The sequence below is a fragment of the Papaver somniferum genome, chromosome 5 (genome assembly GCF_003573695.1).
Source record: "Papaver somniferum cultivar HN1 chromosome 5, ASM357369v1, whole genome shotgun sequence".
In the NCBI taxonomy this organism is placed as follows: domain Eukaryota; kingdom Viridiplantae; phylum Streptophyta; class Magnoliopsida; order Ranunculales; family Papaveraceae; genus Papaver; species Papaver somniferum.
Genome location: NC_039362.1, coordinates 190,076,226 through 190,096,618, shown reverse-complemented (window position 1 = coordinate 190,096,618; position 20,393 = coordinate 190,076,226). Strand labels below are relative to the sequence as shown.

Here is a 20,393-nt window from a genome sequence, read left to right as displayed (position 1 = left end):
AAGACACAAAACTGAGTAATCCAAACTTTAAAACTTAGCCCTCGCTGCAAATTGTGCCTCAACGCTTGTACTAAGAAGAAATGAAAATTTTCCATATTAGAACATAAATCCCACCCTGTGAACCGCTAGCATATGAGCATCCAAGATATACACATAAATCTAACTAGCAGAACCCATTTTCAGAAAAGGTTTATAGACTACTATGTGTTTCCAGCTTCTATGAGATACAGAATCAATCAACAACTTTACATTCGGAAATTAAAGAAAGGAGGGAGGAAAAGAAATAGAGCTTTTACAGGCTTCTATGATGAATGTATGGAATTAATGTAAGCTGAAAATTGATATAGTCGTCGCTATATATTCTTCGGAGGAACTTAGAATAAAGAGACAACAATAGAGGGCCAACTGTCAACCCCATACACTTGTGAGGAGTCATCTGTCCCACCACCTTTATTCATTTTGATCTTTCAACCAATCGTTGGGCTGTAATTTACTTTCTATTAATAAAAATTGTACCACAACTATTTTTTGCTCTATCGTCTCCTTAAAAAGCTTGTGGTCCTATAGCACATAAAACATTTACGCTCATATATACCCGAAAGATACAAGCACAGCAAGCACAGAGAGATAGAAAGAGAAGTTTCGCTGACTAGGTTGGAACAAAATATTTTCACTAGATCTTAAATTCGTAGAAGGTCATAATAGTTACCTGTGATTGGGGAGGAGTAGCATCAAGTATTTATTCAGGCACCTTCACCATATATTCATCCCGCAACTTGACTTCATGCTTTTTTGACTAGTCCAATCACCCATGGTCCTTTAATAAACTCTTCTTCTATCGACCATGTCGGTATTGTTGTTGCTACCACTTGCAGAGATGCTTCCGGTTAAAAACCTCAGAAGATGCGTCAGGACTTTCAAAGATTTTCTTATCGCTGCATAACAACCAGAAACTCAAAACTAACCTCATAAAAATCATGGCAGTGCCCACTCAATCAAAGTCTGAGAAAGATCAAACTTCAAATAATCATTGAGAGAGAACGAGGCCACTTTCTTCACCAACTTGTATATCAATAGCCAATAAATATTCTAAAACCAAGTTCTAATTTTTACATAATTCAAAAATGTTCCACGTCTTGCAGAGGTTAAAAGAGAAATAAACACAACATGAGTGGACACAGAAAGTTGAAACTAACAGAACGATAATGTTTTATTAACTAATTTACATGCATCAAGGCAAAATAAGTACTATGGGCTACACCTTCTAAGTTTAGGAAGCCTGTATACAGAAAAGGCACAAGTGACGTTTTATTAATGTTTTTAAGAAGACTTTGCCTTCTTATGAACTCTGAGAAGATTCAGGAGAAACCTTCGATGCGGATACACTCTTGAAACCCATCATTTTGTTAAGAGCGTTAACATAGGCCCTGACACTGGAGACAACGATATCCATCCCTGCCCCAGTTCCACTGTCAAAAAAAAAAAAGTAAAAATTCACTGTTACCATTATTATGTGTTGGATTCTAGAATTCCGACAAAAGACTCCCTAATACATCTTGATATCCTTCATATATTTTGTAGTCCACACTACATTATTGCTGCTAGGCACATGCAGAGGTGCTTCCCAACAAATGTAAAACAAAAAGGTCTAAGAAAGGCAATTATAAGCAACAATTATAAATAAGGTTGCAAACCTGAAAGTGCGATGGACAGTTTCTCCAGTAATAGCATTGGTGGAAGTGTGGCCATTTTCTCCACGTATTACAACACGGGTGGAAGCTATTGCATCAATGCCTTCTGTGACTGAACTCATGGAGTACTCAAGGAGCATTACGGGTACCTGCAGAATAATGAAGAAAGAAACAGATATTCAGAAGCAGTTGTGCTATTAAATACCAGAGTGCACTTAGCCAAGAAGCATAGTTTTTGAATTTTAAACCAATAATTTGCAGCTGAACTTTGCAAAGATGGGGCCGGTGGCCCCATTTAAAGTTTCTCAGCATTCATATTTCAATGACCTTAATAGGAAAAAGCAAATTTTAGGGCGAACCTTAACAATGAGATCAATGGCTTTGTAAGCTGCATCTACTGGGCCTGTTCCAACAGAACAAGCAACATGCTCCACTCCATCAGCAGCGCCGATTAGCTTAACAGTTGCTGTAGAAAGGCCAAGGGTTCCACATGTGACCTGTGTATTTTGATCCACCAGTACTGAGTTTAATTGTCCTTACCAAAACAAGCAGTAAGCTTTTAGTACACAATTGAAATTCAACAGTAGGCTACATATAAACCTGCATATCCCCGACAGACCATACAACTTGCGGCTGGAAAACTTCATCAGAGACCAATGCCTCTATGTCACCATCAGATAAGTTCTACAAAAGCAACAGTTGTATCAATTAGAGAACACAAATAACACGTCGAAATCCAGAACTCATTTATAGTTTATGGGCAGTGCTCATACGGAAATTCATCCTCGAGCATATAATAATTGCTCGGAGAATGACAAAGCAAAAGCAACAACTTGCTCATATACATTGAAAAAATCTGAATATGAAGCTTCACACAAATATATGTTTACACTCATCGCATAAGATTAAAAATCAGGATCCCTACGTAGAAGCTATAATTTGAATTGCGGTGACATACAAACCTAACAAGCAAAAGTGGAAGCCAGAATCCATGGTCCATACATCAGATCATTGAAACTGATATTCTCACACGAGTTTATTCACAAGAAACTCAGACACAATTCCAAACTCAAGACTGTTGTAACCTAAATGTGATAAACCTAAAAGACACTTACAAACAAGTAGGAACGACTCTCATGAACTTATGCCAGTTTAAAGATTCTACAGCAACAGATTTCAAAGCGCAATGAAAGTGATACTGTTTGATGAGAGAAGATTTTTGCCGGGAAAGTCATCTTACCTTTTTCTTCTCAGCAACTGCTTTGAAACGCCAAAAGACATCATCAAGTTCCTTTCCATCCAACTCATAGCCCAGCTGAAACAGGCAGTAACCCAGAACAGTGTAAAGCATTTTACCTTGATTTGAACTACAAGTTCTAAAGTTGTGGTTCCCCACCATAAATAAATAGCCGAATCATAAATCCTAAACAATGAAAAAAAAATATACCTCCAAAAGGCGAGACTTCAAAGCATGCCTTCCACTGTAATTAAAGCCAATAAGAAAAAAATTATGAAAAAGGCACAAGATACGAAAGATGGATTTCATATGTAGAACCCTGCCCAAGATATATACTAGGAAGTTGTGCTTACAAACTAAGGGTTCAACAGATATGAGACACGTCAGGTGCCCAGCCAGGATATTGTTTATTAAGTTAGTTTATATACATAATACATCATATTGTGCACCACATCCTTAAGAAACTGATCCTGTGAGTCATGCTCTTCCTACAAGGAAACTTTTGACTGACTAGATTACTGGACAGAGAAAACTACACAGAAAGTGAATACAACTAATAGAGCACTATGATGAAGGAAAAAAAAATACATACCTCAACCTCCCAAGAACAATGCCAGATTCATTAGACCGAGATAAACCAACATCCTCAGGAGACATGATCTCATATGTACCTTTAAATTTAAGCATCCCATCCTGGAAAAGTGGAGTCATTGAAACGCAATCTCAAATTAACCAGTCCATTCCGAGAGGGAGTCTTCACAAGGAAATCAAAAATGTCAAACAAACAAATAAGCAGGTACAAGGTACATAAAATCATTACCAACCTGGTGGATACCACTTTCATGTGCAAAAGCATTAGCTCCGACAATAGCCTTGTGAGGCTGTACAGACATTCCTGTATATTCTGCCACCTAAATGAGAGATTATGGTGATTAGAACATATTCATTTTAAAAGGATGATAATGAAGAATGTTGGCACATCCTGGAGCTAACAACCTCGAAATATTGGGAAAACGGCATAAATATTAACCATCATTACCATCTTGCTTGCCATGACGATGTGTCTGGTGTTGATTCCAGTATACAGTCCTGCTAATTGCTCATCCCCTCGACATTTTATTGCCATCACAACCTGCATAGCATGAGGAATTAACGACATGATTGAAAGACTATATTTTGGCAGAGGATATTCAGTTTTTACGCTTCTTTGATTTCACTAGTCAATTTAGCTTTTTTTGGCTTGCACCAAGAGACCAACTAATAACATTACACTTGCACCATAACCTGTTGTTTTATGATAAATTCTGAATAAACTATTTGCATTACAGCAGCTTGGAAACTTTATGAATAAATTCATACCTCCTCCAAAGAAGCATTTCCGGCTCTTTCCCCGATTCCATTTACAGTTACCTCTACTTGCCTTGCACCTGCATTGGCCCCCTGGATTTAGATAATCGTACAAGTGAGTGCACATTGCTCTTGCCAAATTTTCAAACAAAAAAGAAGAATCAGCAGAAAAGAAAATCACATAGACACATACCGCCAAAGTGTTAGCAGTAGAAAGACCTAGATCATTCTGGCAATGTGTCGAGATGACCACATTCTCTATTCCAGGAGTATTTGATTTGATATCACTAATCAACTTTCCAAATTCACTTGGCAAAGTATAACCAACAGTATCTGGGATGTTGAGGGTCGTCGCACCAGCTTTAATAACCTCTCCAAGAACTTGATAAAGAAATTCCCTATCAGATCTGATGTAAAAACAAAAGAATCACGTTACAAACAAATACCTATTTCTTCGCTAAGCAATCAGCAAAAATTCAACAGTAAATAGAATAATTGTTCAAGAAACATTTCTCAAAGAAGGGATGATCAAAAACAATAAAATGTACAGTCAGAGATAGAACCAACACACGAAACTCATCCGACCTATATCCATCTCAACCTAATTTACCACCAGTCTGCAACCTCAACCGAGGTCAAAATTCCCTGCCTTGAGATAACCACATTCTTTATCCCAACATATGCATGTTGTTATAAGAACAAAAAAACGACATTCAGAATGTTACTGGAAAACACTAAACTATTAAAGCATGAAATGTTTTGTTTACTTATACAAATCCTTGAAGATAATCACACATTTGTCCAACAACCATAGGCTCATACAAATCTAACTACACCGTAACATCAAATTTTCTCCACTTCCAATTGCACAAAATTCATAAACACAGATAGAAGAAAAAAATTCGAAAACCATACATTCCACATTGTTCACATGTCTATGACAATAAATAACACCGAAATAAATAATCATTTTCCATCAAATTATCAGCAAAATGAAATGAAAAAATTGACTCACCTTCCGGCATCTTCAGGACTAAATTCGACATCCTGACAGCCCAAACTTCTAGCATAAGCAACCATTTCTGTAGCAATAGCACAAACTTGTTCCCTTGATTTCCTCAATTTATATTTCAAATGAATCTCACTAGTGGCGATAAAAGTATGAATTCTCGGCTTCTTTGCATATTTAACAGATTCCCAGGCAGTATCAATATCATTCTTATTACATCTAGCTAATCCACAAATCACAGGTACATGACCATCACTATCAACAGTATTCCCAACTTCTTTAGCAATAAGTTTAACAGATTCAGCATCATCTTTAGACGAAGCTGGAAATCCAGCCTCAATTATATCAACACCAAGTTTCGCCAATTGTCTCGCCACATCAAGTTTTTCTTTACTAGTCATTGTTGCTCCTGGCGATTGTTCACCGTCTCTCAACGTTGTGTCGAAAATCCGTACATAATTTGGATCTGAGATTTTGTTTGGTATGTATTCTGGACGAATATGTTTTGCCGTTGTTGTTGTTGTTGTTGATGATGAAGATGAAGCTGAAGAGGCTGAGATTGAACATTTGATTGACTTGATAGAAGAAGATTGTTGGGATTTTAGGGATTTAGATGAAGGGAAGAAGGATGATGAAGTAGGTATCCTAGGGTTTATGGAAGTGAAGGTTTTGGGGGTGGGGAAGGTGATGTTAGGGTTCATGAAAACGGCAGCCATGGATGGAACAGAGAAGAAGAGAGACCAGGAGAAAGAGTTTGAAAGGGTTTAGTAGACTTGTTCTGAGACTGGGTAAGATTTGACAGAAAAAAACAATGTGGCTGGTGGGGCTAATAAATACCATTTGGACCATGGATTGTCAGAACCCAGAACCCATAATGTGCACTGCGGGTGCTGCCCAAGTGGTGCTAGTGACATTTTAGGGGAGTGAAATGCATCGTTGCCTTGATCACCATTTTTGCAGGATTAATTAGGACAAGCTCATATAAAATCTTTGTTATTTACTACTGCTAAATATGACCCAGTGAATTAAATTCTAGTGAATCTTTGTTAGCATTTACCGCTAAATATGATATCCATGAATTAAAGTCCGGTGAAAAAATCATAGATTTCCTTCTGGTGAAAAGGTTGTCTATGTGCAACTGAAATCCGACAAGGCCGCGGTAAATTTTTAGATCAAGTCACAAAGCTAGCAAGCAAATGTAATTTTGCCTACCTGAACTTGGATTATTTTATTTTATTTTATTTTGAAAGAGTTATCTAGGGCACAGACGCCTAAATTAGATGTGTAACTGATTAAAAGTGTAATTTCAGAATTAAAATTATGTGCTTAAGAAAGAAAATACAAGAATAAGTATGTAGACAACATAAAATTTAGTGCTTTAAACAAGATTTATCTCTTTAAACTCTCATAACATAACATAGACTAAATTATGTATGTACAGGTGATTAAACCAAATTTCCGAAAAATCTCTCGCTTCAATTTCCAAGAAGCGAGAGTCAGCCTTCAAAGGGAACGGACGTTGTTCTAGAGAACATAGTTAGTCTGTCAAGGCAATGTTCGTATTTTTACTACAGTTAAGGGGATGTTATTGCACAATCCTAGTTTGAATTTTGAGAGTCCCGGTAGAAAAGTCGATGATAATTGGCCGCAGAATTGTTACTATCACTCTTCCGGAACCTCACTATACAAGAACCACCAGTTTCGATGGTTAGTTGGTTACTCTTCTAGTGATATATTTTTATGAACGATTTTTTGGGGACCACTCTAAAATGGTGGGGGACTACTAAGTGATAAGAATATCTATCCTATAGTTATAAGGGATGTCCTAAAATGTGGAAATGACTAACCTACCCTTAACCAATATATATATATATATATATAAATACCTCCTCCCATCACCACCACCTATATATATATATAACCACCTCCTCCCATCACCACCGCCGCTCACCACCACCACCGACCACCTCAAACCACCACCGACCACCTCAAACCACCACCACCGCCAGCTCTATATATATAGCTTAATTTAAATCATTAACAAAACCAAAATTATAACAAACCCATTATTTTTCATTCATTTTTGGTTGAAAAAATGAGAAGTAATCATCAAAATAAGTTGAAAATAGAAGTTGCAGAGAGAAGTTCGGCTAGCAATTATGTGAAAAATTTTGTCGAACTAGCCGAACTCAACTTTAATGGAGGTTTTTCTTTTTTATAGAAAAGTTTGGTTACGTCGTAAAAAGTTCGGTTACACCGCAATTTTTTTCTCCTAACCGAATTTTTCTCTTAAAAACCTATATATTAAGTTCGGTTACGTCGCAATTTTCTTCTCCTAACCGAACTTTTCTCTGAAAGAAAAAATTCCATTAAAGCTGAGTTCGGCTACCTGTGTTTTCAGAAACATTAGCCGAACTACACTCGCAGATGTTCTTCAGATGTCGTAGCCGAACTTTGTTAACCAAACCGAAATCAATTTGTAAATTGTTCATTTTTAGGAATGTTTTGGCCAATTCAAGAACCATTAAATAAACTTGAAGTATCCATGAGTACCCAAAACATCATACTCTTGTTGTGGCTCTTAAAGAAAAAGATCTAACTTTTTTTCTTCCAAAACCTTCATCTTCGTCATCATCTTCATCTTCTCTCTCTCAATAATTCTTTTTTTTTGAAAAAAATCAACTTATTAATTTAATCTCACTAATCATTACTTAACTCATTAACCATTGTCAAGGGTAAATTTGATATCAAGAAAAAAACTTAGATAAGGGGTGACTCCATATTACTTCTAATTAGGGGTGTGCAACGGACGGACGGTTGCGGATTAGGGGTCACCCGCATCCAAACCGTAAAAATTGCGGATTTGGAAAATCCAACCGTGTTTGGTCCAATCACCCGCGAATTTGACATCTACGGATCCGCGGATAATACGGGCCGAATGCAGATTAACCGCGGAATTAATGAAAAAAAAAGCTTCTAAAGCCTAAAATCTTATGGGCAAGTTATCTCTAATTAATCAAAGTACCATGTTGCCTTGTACGTGCATAAATATTTATTTGCGTTAGCCTGTACGAATGATGTGTGTTGGCTCTTAGAATCATTAGTTGTTGTCTCGTCTACTTTCGTTCTTTTCCGACTATATTTAGCACGGTTTTGGTCACCTCATGGGAAAGTGTGACTGACTGAGGTTTTGATGCACTCCCGTTTAGCTATGGAGTACTAAACTAAACTTTGTTGCCATATTATAAGAGTAATTTGTGCTTTAACGTTTTGACTATAGCGTGAGTTCTATGATTTCCTTTATTGCCGTGCGGTGCGGATTAATCCGCAGATTTCAAAGTCCAACCCAAATCAAATCGTTAAAAGCGCGGATTTGAGAACTCCAACCATGTCCGGTCCACAGATCTTATGGATTGGATTTTATCCGTAATTTTATGGACGGACACGGATGAAATCCGTGGTTCCGGATTTTTTGGTCACCCCTACTTCTAATATCCACCGAAAAAAAGTAATAGTAGTCCCTCAGCATTTTGGGGTAGTCCCCAAAAAATTGTTCATTTTTATAGGATGACGGCCCAAACTCTTGTGGGCTTGCAACACCAGCCACCAAAGCTAATGTCTTCGAACCAGCAGGGAGCAAACTCCCTCTTCTCACAGGCAAATGTTTGTCAACTTCTGTCCAAGAGTATCATCACCTGGCTTATTGTTGATAACAATTGGCAATGTGGCACTGGCATCATCATCATCGCGCCTGATAGTCCAAATACATGAATGGATAATTACTAGTTAGAATACGATAATTAGTTGACACCAAATTTGAAGAAAATCTCTGATGAATACCGATATACAATATAGGTTATTTATTTCACAACGGAAGAAGTCGAATGTTGACTTTATGCCATTCCACAATCAATTAATTGTCACACGATCAATTTGCAATTTTCAACTTGGCATCAAAAATGGCTTATATCATTATCCAGGCTTAATGAAGAAGATGAGGCATGATATATGAAAGTCGTTTTCTAGAACATGATTGGTGTCTAATTTTGTCATGATATATTACCTACTCCCTATGAATGCTTATCTTGTGATCTATGAGTACACTATTGGTGTGACTTGTGTGCGCAAGTAGTGCAAAGCTACTCTAAGAGCATCTCCTGTAAATTTTATTTTTTTCTTGACACATGGGATTTTAGACCCCCATTTAAACACAAAAATTCCTATAAAATATGAAGGATGTCAAAATAAATACAAAGGTCTTCAAAAAAGTCTAATTTAGACCTCCGGGATGACCTCCATGTCATATTATCTAATTTTAATAATTATTTAAAATGAGATTAGATGGTAAAGATTTAACCACATAAGATATTTTAAGGGTTAAATCCTATACTATTGGAAATAGTTTATTAGGTATAGGGTCCTATATTTGCTACATGTGTAAACTCTCCTAAATAAAAGTCTTAATTAGACTTTCACATAGAATTTTTTACATCCACTGGTGGAGATACTCTAAAGTCTAAACTATGACCAGCTCAAATCCGACATAAAGTTACATTTACAGTGGTACCGGGTTGACCGCCTAAAATCCCATGGAACAGAACGAGACTGAATCGTCTGGTCAGGAACCTAGGGCAATTCCTATGGCAATGTTCAAATGAAAAAATTTCTTGAGCCAGGTGGATGGCCAAACACGTTTTTCCATTATGGGAAGAGAAGTGGGCAGCTGATCTTCAAACGCGCGTGTCAACTGAAAACGCTAGCGTTTTAAGAAAAAAAGGGTGGTCTACCTAAACACGCTGGCATGTGATGCACAACCACCAAAGGCTACTTTTTTAAGTTAAAAAACGGTCATTTTTTTTTTCAAATTTACCTCTACAAATTATCACCCTCGTCAAACAATTCACTCACACCAAAATCCACTTCTCTTGAATTTTCTCTTCTAAATCTATTTTAATTTTTAGTTTTATTATTGGTGAAATGCTGAAAAGGCGATCACACTTATTTGCGATCCAAAACTTGAAGTTGTTGTTTCTAAGGTATGTGGAATTTTTAAAAAGATTGAAAACTGTAAGAGGGAAGTGCAAGTTTTCGAAGTTGCTCCAAGAAAATGTTCCGCTAAAAGGCAGAGAAGAACTCCAGTTTTGAAAGTTAACAATAAAAAGTTCAAAAACAAAGGAGAAACTATTAAAGAGCGCATTGAATGGAAGATATGTCAAATAAACAGGAGGCCAAAGCTTGTACTTGATTTTTATTGAAGTTGTTTCGTACTTCTTATTGTTGTCTAAGTTTATATCTTGTAAAAGAATTGGCAGTAATATCAATGAATGAAAATATTTAGAATTTATAATAGATTTCCACTTCAGATTAAGCGATATTTATTACATTTTAAACTTTCATATAACATCAAACTACATTTTAATAAACGACAACAATAACATCAAACTACGTCAAATCCAACGACATTATCTCTATAGAGTTCATAGCATTCAAAATGTTTAAACTATCTTTTGGTTTCTTCAGTAAACTTGGTCTGAGCGATGGTTTTCTGTAAAACAGATAAACAAAAAGTTAAGATATTTATGATGCAGTTGATCAGTGAAGACAAAGGTAAGATACTCACCAGTTTTTCATTGGATAATCTAGAATTGATACGGTGAACCATTCACAAAACTTTTGTATAATGTTTGACATCATTAGTGATGAATGAAAATCTTAGATCTATGCTCTTACTGGTTCTTATGATTTCGTTCCGCGATACTACAAAATGTTCCAATACTCTTTCCCGGAAATAATTATTGTTCATTGGTCTCATCATACGATGTAACCAACATCGAACAAGAGTAACATCTTCTTCTATTATAAACACCGGGAGAGGCATTCGAGTGCAGTAAAGATGTGCTTGAGATGGACCATCTTTAAGAATGTTGAAACATGATTCATAAAGAAAAAGTTTACCGTGAGCTTCCTTCCAATTATTAAGAGTTGTTTGGATCACTTCAGCTTCAGTTACACCGATGAACTTTTCTCGATCAATTTCCCTTACTAGAGAAAGAAATGGCTTGACTGCAGACCTAATAGATTGAAAACGAGCATACAATCGACGGGCATCTCGGTTTCTCGGGTTCCCCGTTAGTGAGGCGAACATTGTAAAAATGTTCTCCCAAAAAGAACTGTCTTGATAGCCCATACCAACGATTACCCTATGAAAAAAGAGGGAGGATCCATGGACACTATTAGATGGACACTATCATACATGATTTGCATTATTTTCGCCGCAAAAGCCAAACGACAATGAATTTGAATCTAAAATTTTGATGATAAACTCCTTTTATAAGACTCTACATTTCTACCAAAAATGAGCACAATTCGAGACTTACAACACCACCATATACCCCTTTGAATATCAGCCATTAAAAGTTAACGGTTGAAATTAAGATCCGTAGATGGTGAGGTTTTGTATCTCGAATTATGCTCATTTTTGGTAAGAATGTAGAGTCTTATAAGAAAAACGAATCATCAAATTGTTAGATTCAAATTCATTGCCATTTGGGTTTTGCGGCGAAAATGACGCAAATCATGTATGATAGTGTCCATGGAACCTCCCTCATGAAAAAATATGTTTTACATATAGTTATTTCCTCTTCTTCAGTAAACTTGGGACCACGAATTCTATCAGAAATTTCTGCAGAGTGAGAGAGATTGAGAGTTTTAGAAAGAAAGAAGAAGATGTGAATTTGGAGATTGGAAGAATGGAATTTATAGGGTGAGAACGAAAATTGAGGCGTTGGAAATTTAGTCGTTAGCGGTCATGGTAAAACCGCGCGGCTTTACCATGACCACCCGTTTGAATTACCAACAACTATTTTTATTTGTTATAAAAGAAGTTTTCCATTATGTTTCATGGATAGCCACAGTCTTATGCAATGCCCTTGGATGTATATAAAGTGTCCACGGGAAGGTTGTTCACACGTCATAATGGTGATTGAATCACAACCGGAAAAGCTCAGGCATTTGCAATGTCAAGATCCTAACTGTCCAGAGGAACCACATATGCTAGATGATGCTATGAAGATCAAATAATAAGAAGAAAAGTTTTCAACACTCTGCGAAAAACTTCAAACTTAAAGCCAAATTGAAGAAGAAGTTACTACACTGCAAGCATTGCGGAGATGGAAATCATGAATACAAACATTGTCCACAGAGAATCAATGGATTCTCAAAGCACATTTACAGGACTTTTATGCATTTGTGCACTTCTACTAAAGAAGACACATATGGAAGGCATTTATGGAAATGTCCTGGGTGTTTTTTGGTGGAGTTGGCTGATTAAAGTTGAAGGACAAATCGATTCACTATGGCATTATGTTATGTTGTTTGGTGTTTATTTTGTGTTATTATAATTATCTAAACCAAACATGTGGATGTATTCACATTTGCATCATCAATATCATAACTAATTTAAATCTTTCTTGGATTAAACATTGCACCATCAATGTCATAAATAAAAACATACTGCATTGGATTAAACAACTACATCATACATGAGAATAAAGGAAATACATTAGATTAAAACAACTACTACATAGGCGTCAATTCTCATCGGGTGGTGGAATTCCTAGAACGATGTAGGGATCATATCTGTTGAGCACCCTAAGAATGTTGAAACAAGCTTGGAAGTCGAAAGGACGTCCGTCATGAGATACTACCCACATCGTTAGTGTTCTGGGTTCCACTTCATTTACAGCTTCACTGATGAGTTTATTTTTGTGATTGTGCACTAGTACATCTAGGAATTCCGATACATGATGACTAATTACACTAAAACGATGCGACAATCCATGAGAATCACGCCCATAAATGTTCCCCGTTTCAGCGGTGAATATTCTATAAACTTTCTCTCAGAAACACAACATCGCTTCGGCTACATTCCTATTGACAACATATTGTGTGTGAAAAACAAAGGCTCCACAAATAGCTAAATCCTCTTGTTGAGTGAATCTAACACCACGAACTCTGGTAGTCTTGTACATGATTTTACAGTGAAGAGATTTAGAATGTGTAGAATGTGTCAATTTGGAGTTAAAATGAGGAGTACTTATAGAACTCAAAATTCTATCCGTCGGATGACAAGATTTTTCAGCCGTCCAGATTTAGCCATTGGCAGATTTGGATCACACGCTGGAGGATTCACTTCAGACGCTGGTATGTGAAGGAAAAACGGGCGGTTCAGGATAACACGCCAGGTTTTCTGGCTCACACGCCAGCGTGTTTGGTGTCGACGCCAGGTTTTTCATCAAACGCGCGTTTGGTCTAGTGCCGCACTCAACATACCCACAAATTTGTTGGTTTTCCCATCATTTGTTCATGTTGGTTGAGTCCGTAGTTAGAGCAAAATGAACAAACTTCATGTTTGTTGAGTCCATAGGAACTGCTCTTAGAAGTTGCGTAACTCTATGTTGGAATATGAAAGGGAATGGACTTGATTTTGGAAAGCGAGTCCCGCGTTTTGTGTCACTCTGGAATTTTGCCAGATTTTATTTCCATTGACCTAGCATTTTTAGACATTTATTCACAATATGGTTGTCAATGGGTGCCAATTGTCCATAACTAAACCACAACCAGGTGAATTGTGATTTTGGGTCCTAGAATTGAACCCATTAGCAATATTGGTAACTGGTAAAATGGTTAGGGATAAATGAGATTCGAGTTTCAACAAGCGGGAATCGAACACCCGAATTTTTGTCATTTGTCAAAACTCAAATTTTTTTGTCTTGTTTCGGTTGGACTCTCTTTTTTTCCCCTTAAATTTATGTTTATTTGGAACATTTATTTAGGTATCACAATAACTTTATAAGGAAAATTATCAGATCCAAGTGAAGGCAAACACTACAAGAAACTTAATATATTGCAGCACCCAATGATTATGGCATAAACCCCTACTAGTGTCGTGATAACCTATGTAGCAAGAAGTCTATTGTTGCAGCAAGAGATTATACTTTTTTGCCACACTCTTTTCATATTGTTTCTACAGTTGTGTGGCAAAAATTTCATTTTGCAGCAGGTGACTAGAAATTTGATTTTGCAACACCTATATTGAAGGTGTTGCAATATATGGTGCAGCAATAGCTAGATTTTCTTGTAGTGAAACAATCATTTTTTCCTTAGATTTAATATTCGGTTTAAATATTTATAGAAATGTTTAGATGAATAAGAAAAAATTGATTCCATCCAAATGATAAATTCTAGTGGAATAAGAGAAAAGTTATAACCGGTGTTTATATGAAAAAAATGGGAGAGAGTATCCCAACCACAAAATTTTGGTGGCATGGATATTAAGCAAATTACAGTGATGTAGTCTCCTAATGATTTATGGGTGAAAATTCAAAAGGGTAAGTATTTCAACAATTGTGATCCTATCTCTGACTCGGTAAGCGCTAATGGCATCTAGATTTGGAAAGACATCCTTGAAGGCATGGCAATCTTGAAGCAATTCTCTTACTAGGAAGTAGGTAGTGATAAGAAAATTCATATTTGGAATGATAGACCATCTATCTCCACTACTCTTAATACTCAAAATTGGTCTTCTAATATGGTTTATGTTTCTCAGTTGATTGGTCATAACTTTAGAAGCTGGAATTTGCAGGTATTACGATCTTTTTTTGACAATGACACCGTTAAAAAATCTTAGAGATCAGAATTCATTTTAATGGGCAAGATCATCTAAGATGTCTCCCTAGTTCTAATGGTTTATTTTCTATAAAGTCAGCGTATAAAGCCATTTTGAATTGCAGGAATTCTGAGATTGGTATAGGCAACCAAATCCAAATCCATTGGAGGAAATTTCGGAAAGGGATTCTTCCCCCCAACATTCTCAACTTTCTGTGAAAAAGTATCCAACAATACCTTCCTACCGGTGATGAACTTGCAAGTTTTTTCCCCAATATTAATACTCATTGTCGTTTTTTTTTAAATGATAGCGTTGATAGTTTCCTACATATATTTATGGATTGCTCATTTGCTAGGAATGTCTGGAGATCTATTGATACTGATCTTGCTACTGTTGTTACTAACATTGATTTGTATGATATGATAGTTTCTTTTTTCATGACAATAATCCAAGTACTCTTAACTCCAAACTAGTTGAGTGGTTTGGGTTTATTATGTGGAAAATCTGGAAAGTAAGATGTCTCAAAGTCTTTGAAATATTAACTCACAAATAAACCATCTGGTGTTTATGATATATTCAGATAATATTGAATATGCATATGGCTCGGACTACTAGAATTCAAAACAATAACTCAATTGTGAACAAGTTAAACTATGGCGCAGTCCTGCAAATCCCTATATCAAATAAATTTTGATGAAGCATTTAAATTAGCTAATAAAGAGGTTGGAGCGGGACTAATTTCTCGTTCCTGCGCAGGTGATAACAATGGAGTTCGATACTATCACTTAAGAGCGTTAGATTCAGAGCAAGCAGAAGAAAAGGGACATTGGAGGTTGTTCTATGGGAAAAAACAAAAGGAATTTGAAATCTTCATTTGGAATGAAATTGTTGAAATGTGATATCAGCAATCAATGGTAGATTTGAGTCAACAAAATGGACTATCGGAAACATTGTAATTGATAGTCTAAGTATCTTATCTAGTTTTGATAGTTGGATTTGCACTTTTATTCATAGAGAAGCAAATCATGTTGCACACTTTCTAGCCAAATATGGCATTAGAATTGTTAATGAACACGAATGGTCTGAAAAAATCGCTATTTGGATATAATTATGCATGCAAGAGGATAACTCTATGTAATTCAGCTTTTCCAATAAAAAAAAACCTATTAAACAAAATAAAAAAGAACATATATATCATGGTAACTTTGTACGAAAAATTATTAGATTCAAGCTAACATGAAGAAAATTAAAAAAAAATGATGATTGAATTTCAAAGACACAGTGTGTACCCGGACCCGACGAATATCTAGGCTTTTCACCGAATCTGATTATGGGTCCACTAAATTTGGACCGGAGTGGGGACTGTTAGGATTTGGGCCGCCTTTTTTTATCGGGTCAGGTTCTGGATCCATATGTACCCAGAAAGAATCTTACCCCGTAGACAGTCCTAAATATGACCAGCTCAAAATTCTACATACACTAGACACCCACGATTATCTAAGCAGTGTTTTTTTTAGTAATTAAGTTATGCTTTTTTCACTAGGAAAATGTCTATTTGTTTCTCGTTGTTGTTACAATGAAAAACGAGCTTGATATATATTAATATTAGCAAAAGTATGGCTTTTTAACTAAATCGAAAAACTAAATTACTAGTTTGATCACTAAGACATTAAGTTAAAAACATACTTTAAGATGATGGTATTTGGATCTTCCAGAAGGAGAAGCCAGTCTCATAAATTGGGAATTAAAAACAAATTGTTTCACATAAAGTTAAACATTGATTTATAAAATTCATTCTCTAATTATGTTTTCAACTTAATGCCAAGCACTATGGTGAGGTATTTTCATCAGCTACAACTTATTTAAAGCTAAAGGAAATGGGTCTAATGCAAACTTCACTATGGCGTAAAGTGAAAAAGCAAACGGGTTTATGTAAAGTGAAAAGGCAAACGGATACTTAGTCTCCGTGTGATTTTCCTTAGCTACAAGGCGCATCAGATATGATCCACTTTAAAGTGTAGCTAAGGGATATCGCTGCATTTAAGCGATACAGAAAACTTTGGATTTGGCTACAATTAAGCTATAGCTAAAGGATAACCTTCACCACGGTGCTTGGCCTAACTTCAACTTTAAAAAAAAAAAATCTGAAAACTATCCAGACACCCGCAAAGTATTTCGAATCTATATATAGAGTTGACTAATTGAAAGGAATTTCAGTACATGCACTTCTTAATAATTAATCATTGTTGTCAGATTTCATATTATTTTTCTAATCAAATACAATCTTCAAGAAATCATTGAAAGCAAAACAAACTCAATTTTCAATTAGAAGCCGATATCTTTGAAAATGGACCGCCAAATATATTTTTAATATTGTTATTTTTGGAACAAAAATAAACTTATGGTGTTAACTAGAATTGGTATAAGTGAATACCTAGGGCTGCACATGGGTCGTTTGGGTCGGGTTTGGCCTCACCCATCACCCAACCCACTGATGGTGGATAACAGAAGTTTTCACCTGCAACTAACCCAACATTAACCGAGCCACATTACGGTGAGTTGGATCGGGTGGGTGGTGGGTTACCCACCATAAAATACAATGAATATTACATTAAGAACCCAATCGAAATAAGCCAATCCAAAATCAATCTTAGGAAACAAAATCCTAATTAGTAATTACAAATTACAATGATTCCTAGTCTCACCTTTGGTTGTTGGTTTACTGGTGACGATGTTGATTGATTGCTGCTGGTGATGCTGTGATTTGATTTACAAAGCGAAGAGAAAGTGAAAAAAATAAACTGAGCCTCTGATACTGCTGTTGAAGGGAACTGATTGAAGACTCTTCAGTAAAGAGAAGTTAGCGATGATTAGGTTTAGGCATTATATATTATTACTTCAATGGATGTGGTTCATCTAGGATACGTAATCCAAGGTTAGCATTAATTTAGAAATATTGTAGGTGGGTGGGTTGGGTCGGGTGAGGGAAGTTGTCACCCAGAGTCGACCCACCATACAATGGGTTTTGATGTTGTGACCCATAGTCGACCCGCTCCTAAGTGGGTTAGGTCGGGTGCGGGTAATTTCAAATTGGTGTAGATTGGGTTGGTGGGTTGAGTCGGTTTTGTGCAGCCCTATGAATACCCCAGAAAATTAAACATGTTCGACGCTTTTGTGTTTAGTGGTAATAAAGAATGCCTTTGAGCTTTGGAACGAATTTTGTAAAAGGTTTTCCATGTCTCAACTCAAAACATAATAAATTAAGTAGGAAATATCAATAGGTTCTACAAGTAATATATTAGTGTTAGTTTGGTCTAGTTGACCCAGTCAACTGTCTGTTTGGTCCTTTTTAAAAATATATATTTTTGTTTGGTCCTAAAAATTATTATTTGGTCATAGGGTGGACAATACTCACGCAGGATGACGTCATCAATGATGTCACAGTCTCCTTTAATAGTGGCAGAAATACCCCTTTTCACTTTTTTCTCTCTCCTAATAAAAATAAATAAATAAAAGCTTAAAATTTAAATATCTTTTGAACCATATGTCCAAAAATGATAAATTTTATACATTCGGAAAGCCCTCGACGAGAGCTTTCCAACGAGTACCATTATCACTATATTTCGGAGCCTTTAATTTTTACCTTATTTTTTACCTATAAAATGAACTATTACACGAGTTCATTTTATAAAATGAACTACTTTAATGAACTATTATGCTAGTTAGTTCATTCTAAAAAGTGAACTCTTAGGATTAAATAACATAAGAATTCATTCTATAAATTGAGCTACCATATGACTTCATTAGACGAAATGAACTGGTGTTATCAACTATTATTACGAGTTCATTCTACAAAATGAACACCTATCAGGGTTCATTCTACAATATGAACTACCATTTACGAGTTCATTTTATAATATGAACTACCATAATGAACAACTATTACGAGTTCATTCTACAATATGACCTACCATTCTTAATTATCATTATGAGTTCATTTTACAACATGAATTATCAAATCCAACCATATGAACAACCATTATGAGTTCATTCGAAAATAAGAACATTTATCACGATTTCATTCTACAATATGTACTATAATAATGAACTATCATTGCGACTTCATTCTTCAAATTGAACTACTATTATGAGTTTATTCTACAAAATAAATTGCTAGTATATACGAGTTCATTTACGAAATGAACTGCTAAAACTAGAATGAACTACCAAGTACTAAAATAGTGTTCATTCTCGGATATGAACTACTATTATACCGAAAAAAATAAAATTCTGAAACATAGTATAATGAGTACTCGTTGTGTATATCTCGTCGAGACCTTTACGAATATATATAATTTATAAATTTTCAACTTATATTCTGAGAGATATTTAATTTTTAAGCTTTTATCTATTAACTAGATTTGTGCCCGTGCGTTTTTTTCAATTAACTTGGTGTGTGAAGGGCTTTGCCCCGCCCCGTGGAAATACATTTTTGATTTGGTGTGCGCGGGGCTTCGCCCTGTATCAATATATTTTAAATTTGGTGAGCCCGGGCTTCGCCCCTCCCCGTGAGGATGTATTTTAGATATGGTGTGGCGGGGAAAATACATTAAATAGGTGGAGAATATGGTAAATTTTATTTATTTTTTTCCTTTTAACTTGGAGTGCGCGGGGCTTCGCCCTGCCCCATGGCAATTCAATTTTTATTTTGTGTGCGCTAGGCTTCGCCCCACCCGTGTAGATGCATTTTTTATTTGGTGTGCGCGGGGCTTCTCCCCACCCAGTGGAGATGTATTTTCTATTTGGTGTGGTGGGGAAAATACATGAAATAAGTGGAGAATATGTGCATATTTTATTTATTCTTTCTTTTTATTTTCGCAGAATATATGTGTACTTTTTCCCCTTTATATATTAATTTGGAAAAAAGAGTCCTAATATAGTAGTTACTCGATTTCCAAATTGAATTTGGACTTCCAAAAAATTTCAAAACACAGTAAGTTAGGTTTTCCTTTTAAGTTTGTAATTTTTAAACCAATCATACGTTGCCAAGTATCCTCACCTAAATATTTCCATGTCATGAATTCCAAACTGAATTTGGTTTCTTTTTTTTTTTAATTTTTTATTTCATATTCTTTTTAAATTTAAACCAATTGTACGTTGCCACGTCCTCACCAAAACGCTCGTTTCACAAAACTCAAAAAAGGCCTATTTCGACCAATAGGCAACGAGGGTTTCCTCACCGTTCAAAATGGGATATTTATTTGTCTAGGCCTTTAAGTCTTTACATGTTAAGAAGAGAGACAAATTAGTTGAAGAAATAAAGAAGAGAAAACCATACAAAAAATCACGTGAGAAAAAAAGAAAATAAGAGAGAGAAAGGGTACTTTAGATACTTTAATATTTGTAAATAAATAAGGACCAAACAGAAACTCCCTTTTGTTG

General features: G+C 35.8%; 1 protein-coding gene across 1 annotated transcript; it reads right to left on the bottom strand.

Annotated features, from left to right (window-relative positions):
* Positions 1-1,054: 1,054 nt before the first annotated feature.
* On the bottom strand, positions 1,055-6,089 carry LOC113284052 (2-isopropylmalate synthase A-like). Its single transcript, XM_026533449.1, has 12 exons — positions 5,291-6,089; positions 4,469-4,682; positions 4,288-4,368; positions 3,968-4,060; positions 3,753-3,839; positions 3,521-3,621; positions 3,139-3,172; positions 2,932-3,006; positions 2,292-2,375; positions 2,051-2,188; positions 1,695-1,840; positions 1,055-1,469 (listed from the first exon to the last, which is right to left on the bottom strand). Exons 1-12 carry the CDS (start codon positions 5,998-6,000, stop codon positions 1,340-1,342), a joined length of 1,893 nt encoding a protein of 630 aa, XP_026389234.1. The 5' UTR covers positions 6,001-6,089; the 3' UTR covers positions 1,055-1,339.
* Positions 6,090-20,393: the final 14,304 nt, after the last annotated feature.

Excerpts from the sequence above, each read along its gene's own strand:
- LOC113284052 (XM_026533449.1), bottom strand. The coding sequence starts at position 6,000 with ATGGCTGCCGTTTTCATGAACCCTAACATCACCTTCCCCACCCCCAAA. Across the intron at positions 3,173-3,520 it reads ATTGTTCTTGGGAGGTTGAG|TGGAAGGCATGCTTTGAAGT; the intron begins GTATGTATTTTT and ends CTTTAATTACAG. Across the intron at positions 2,376-2,931 it reads CAGTTGCTGAGAAGAAAAAG|AACTTATCTGATGGTGACAT; the intron begins GTAAGATGACTT and ends TTGCTTTTGTAG.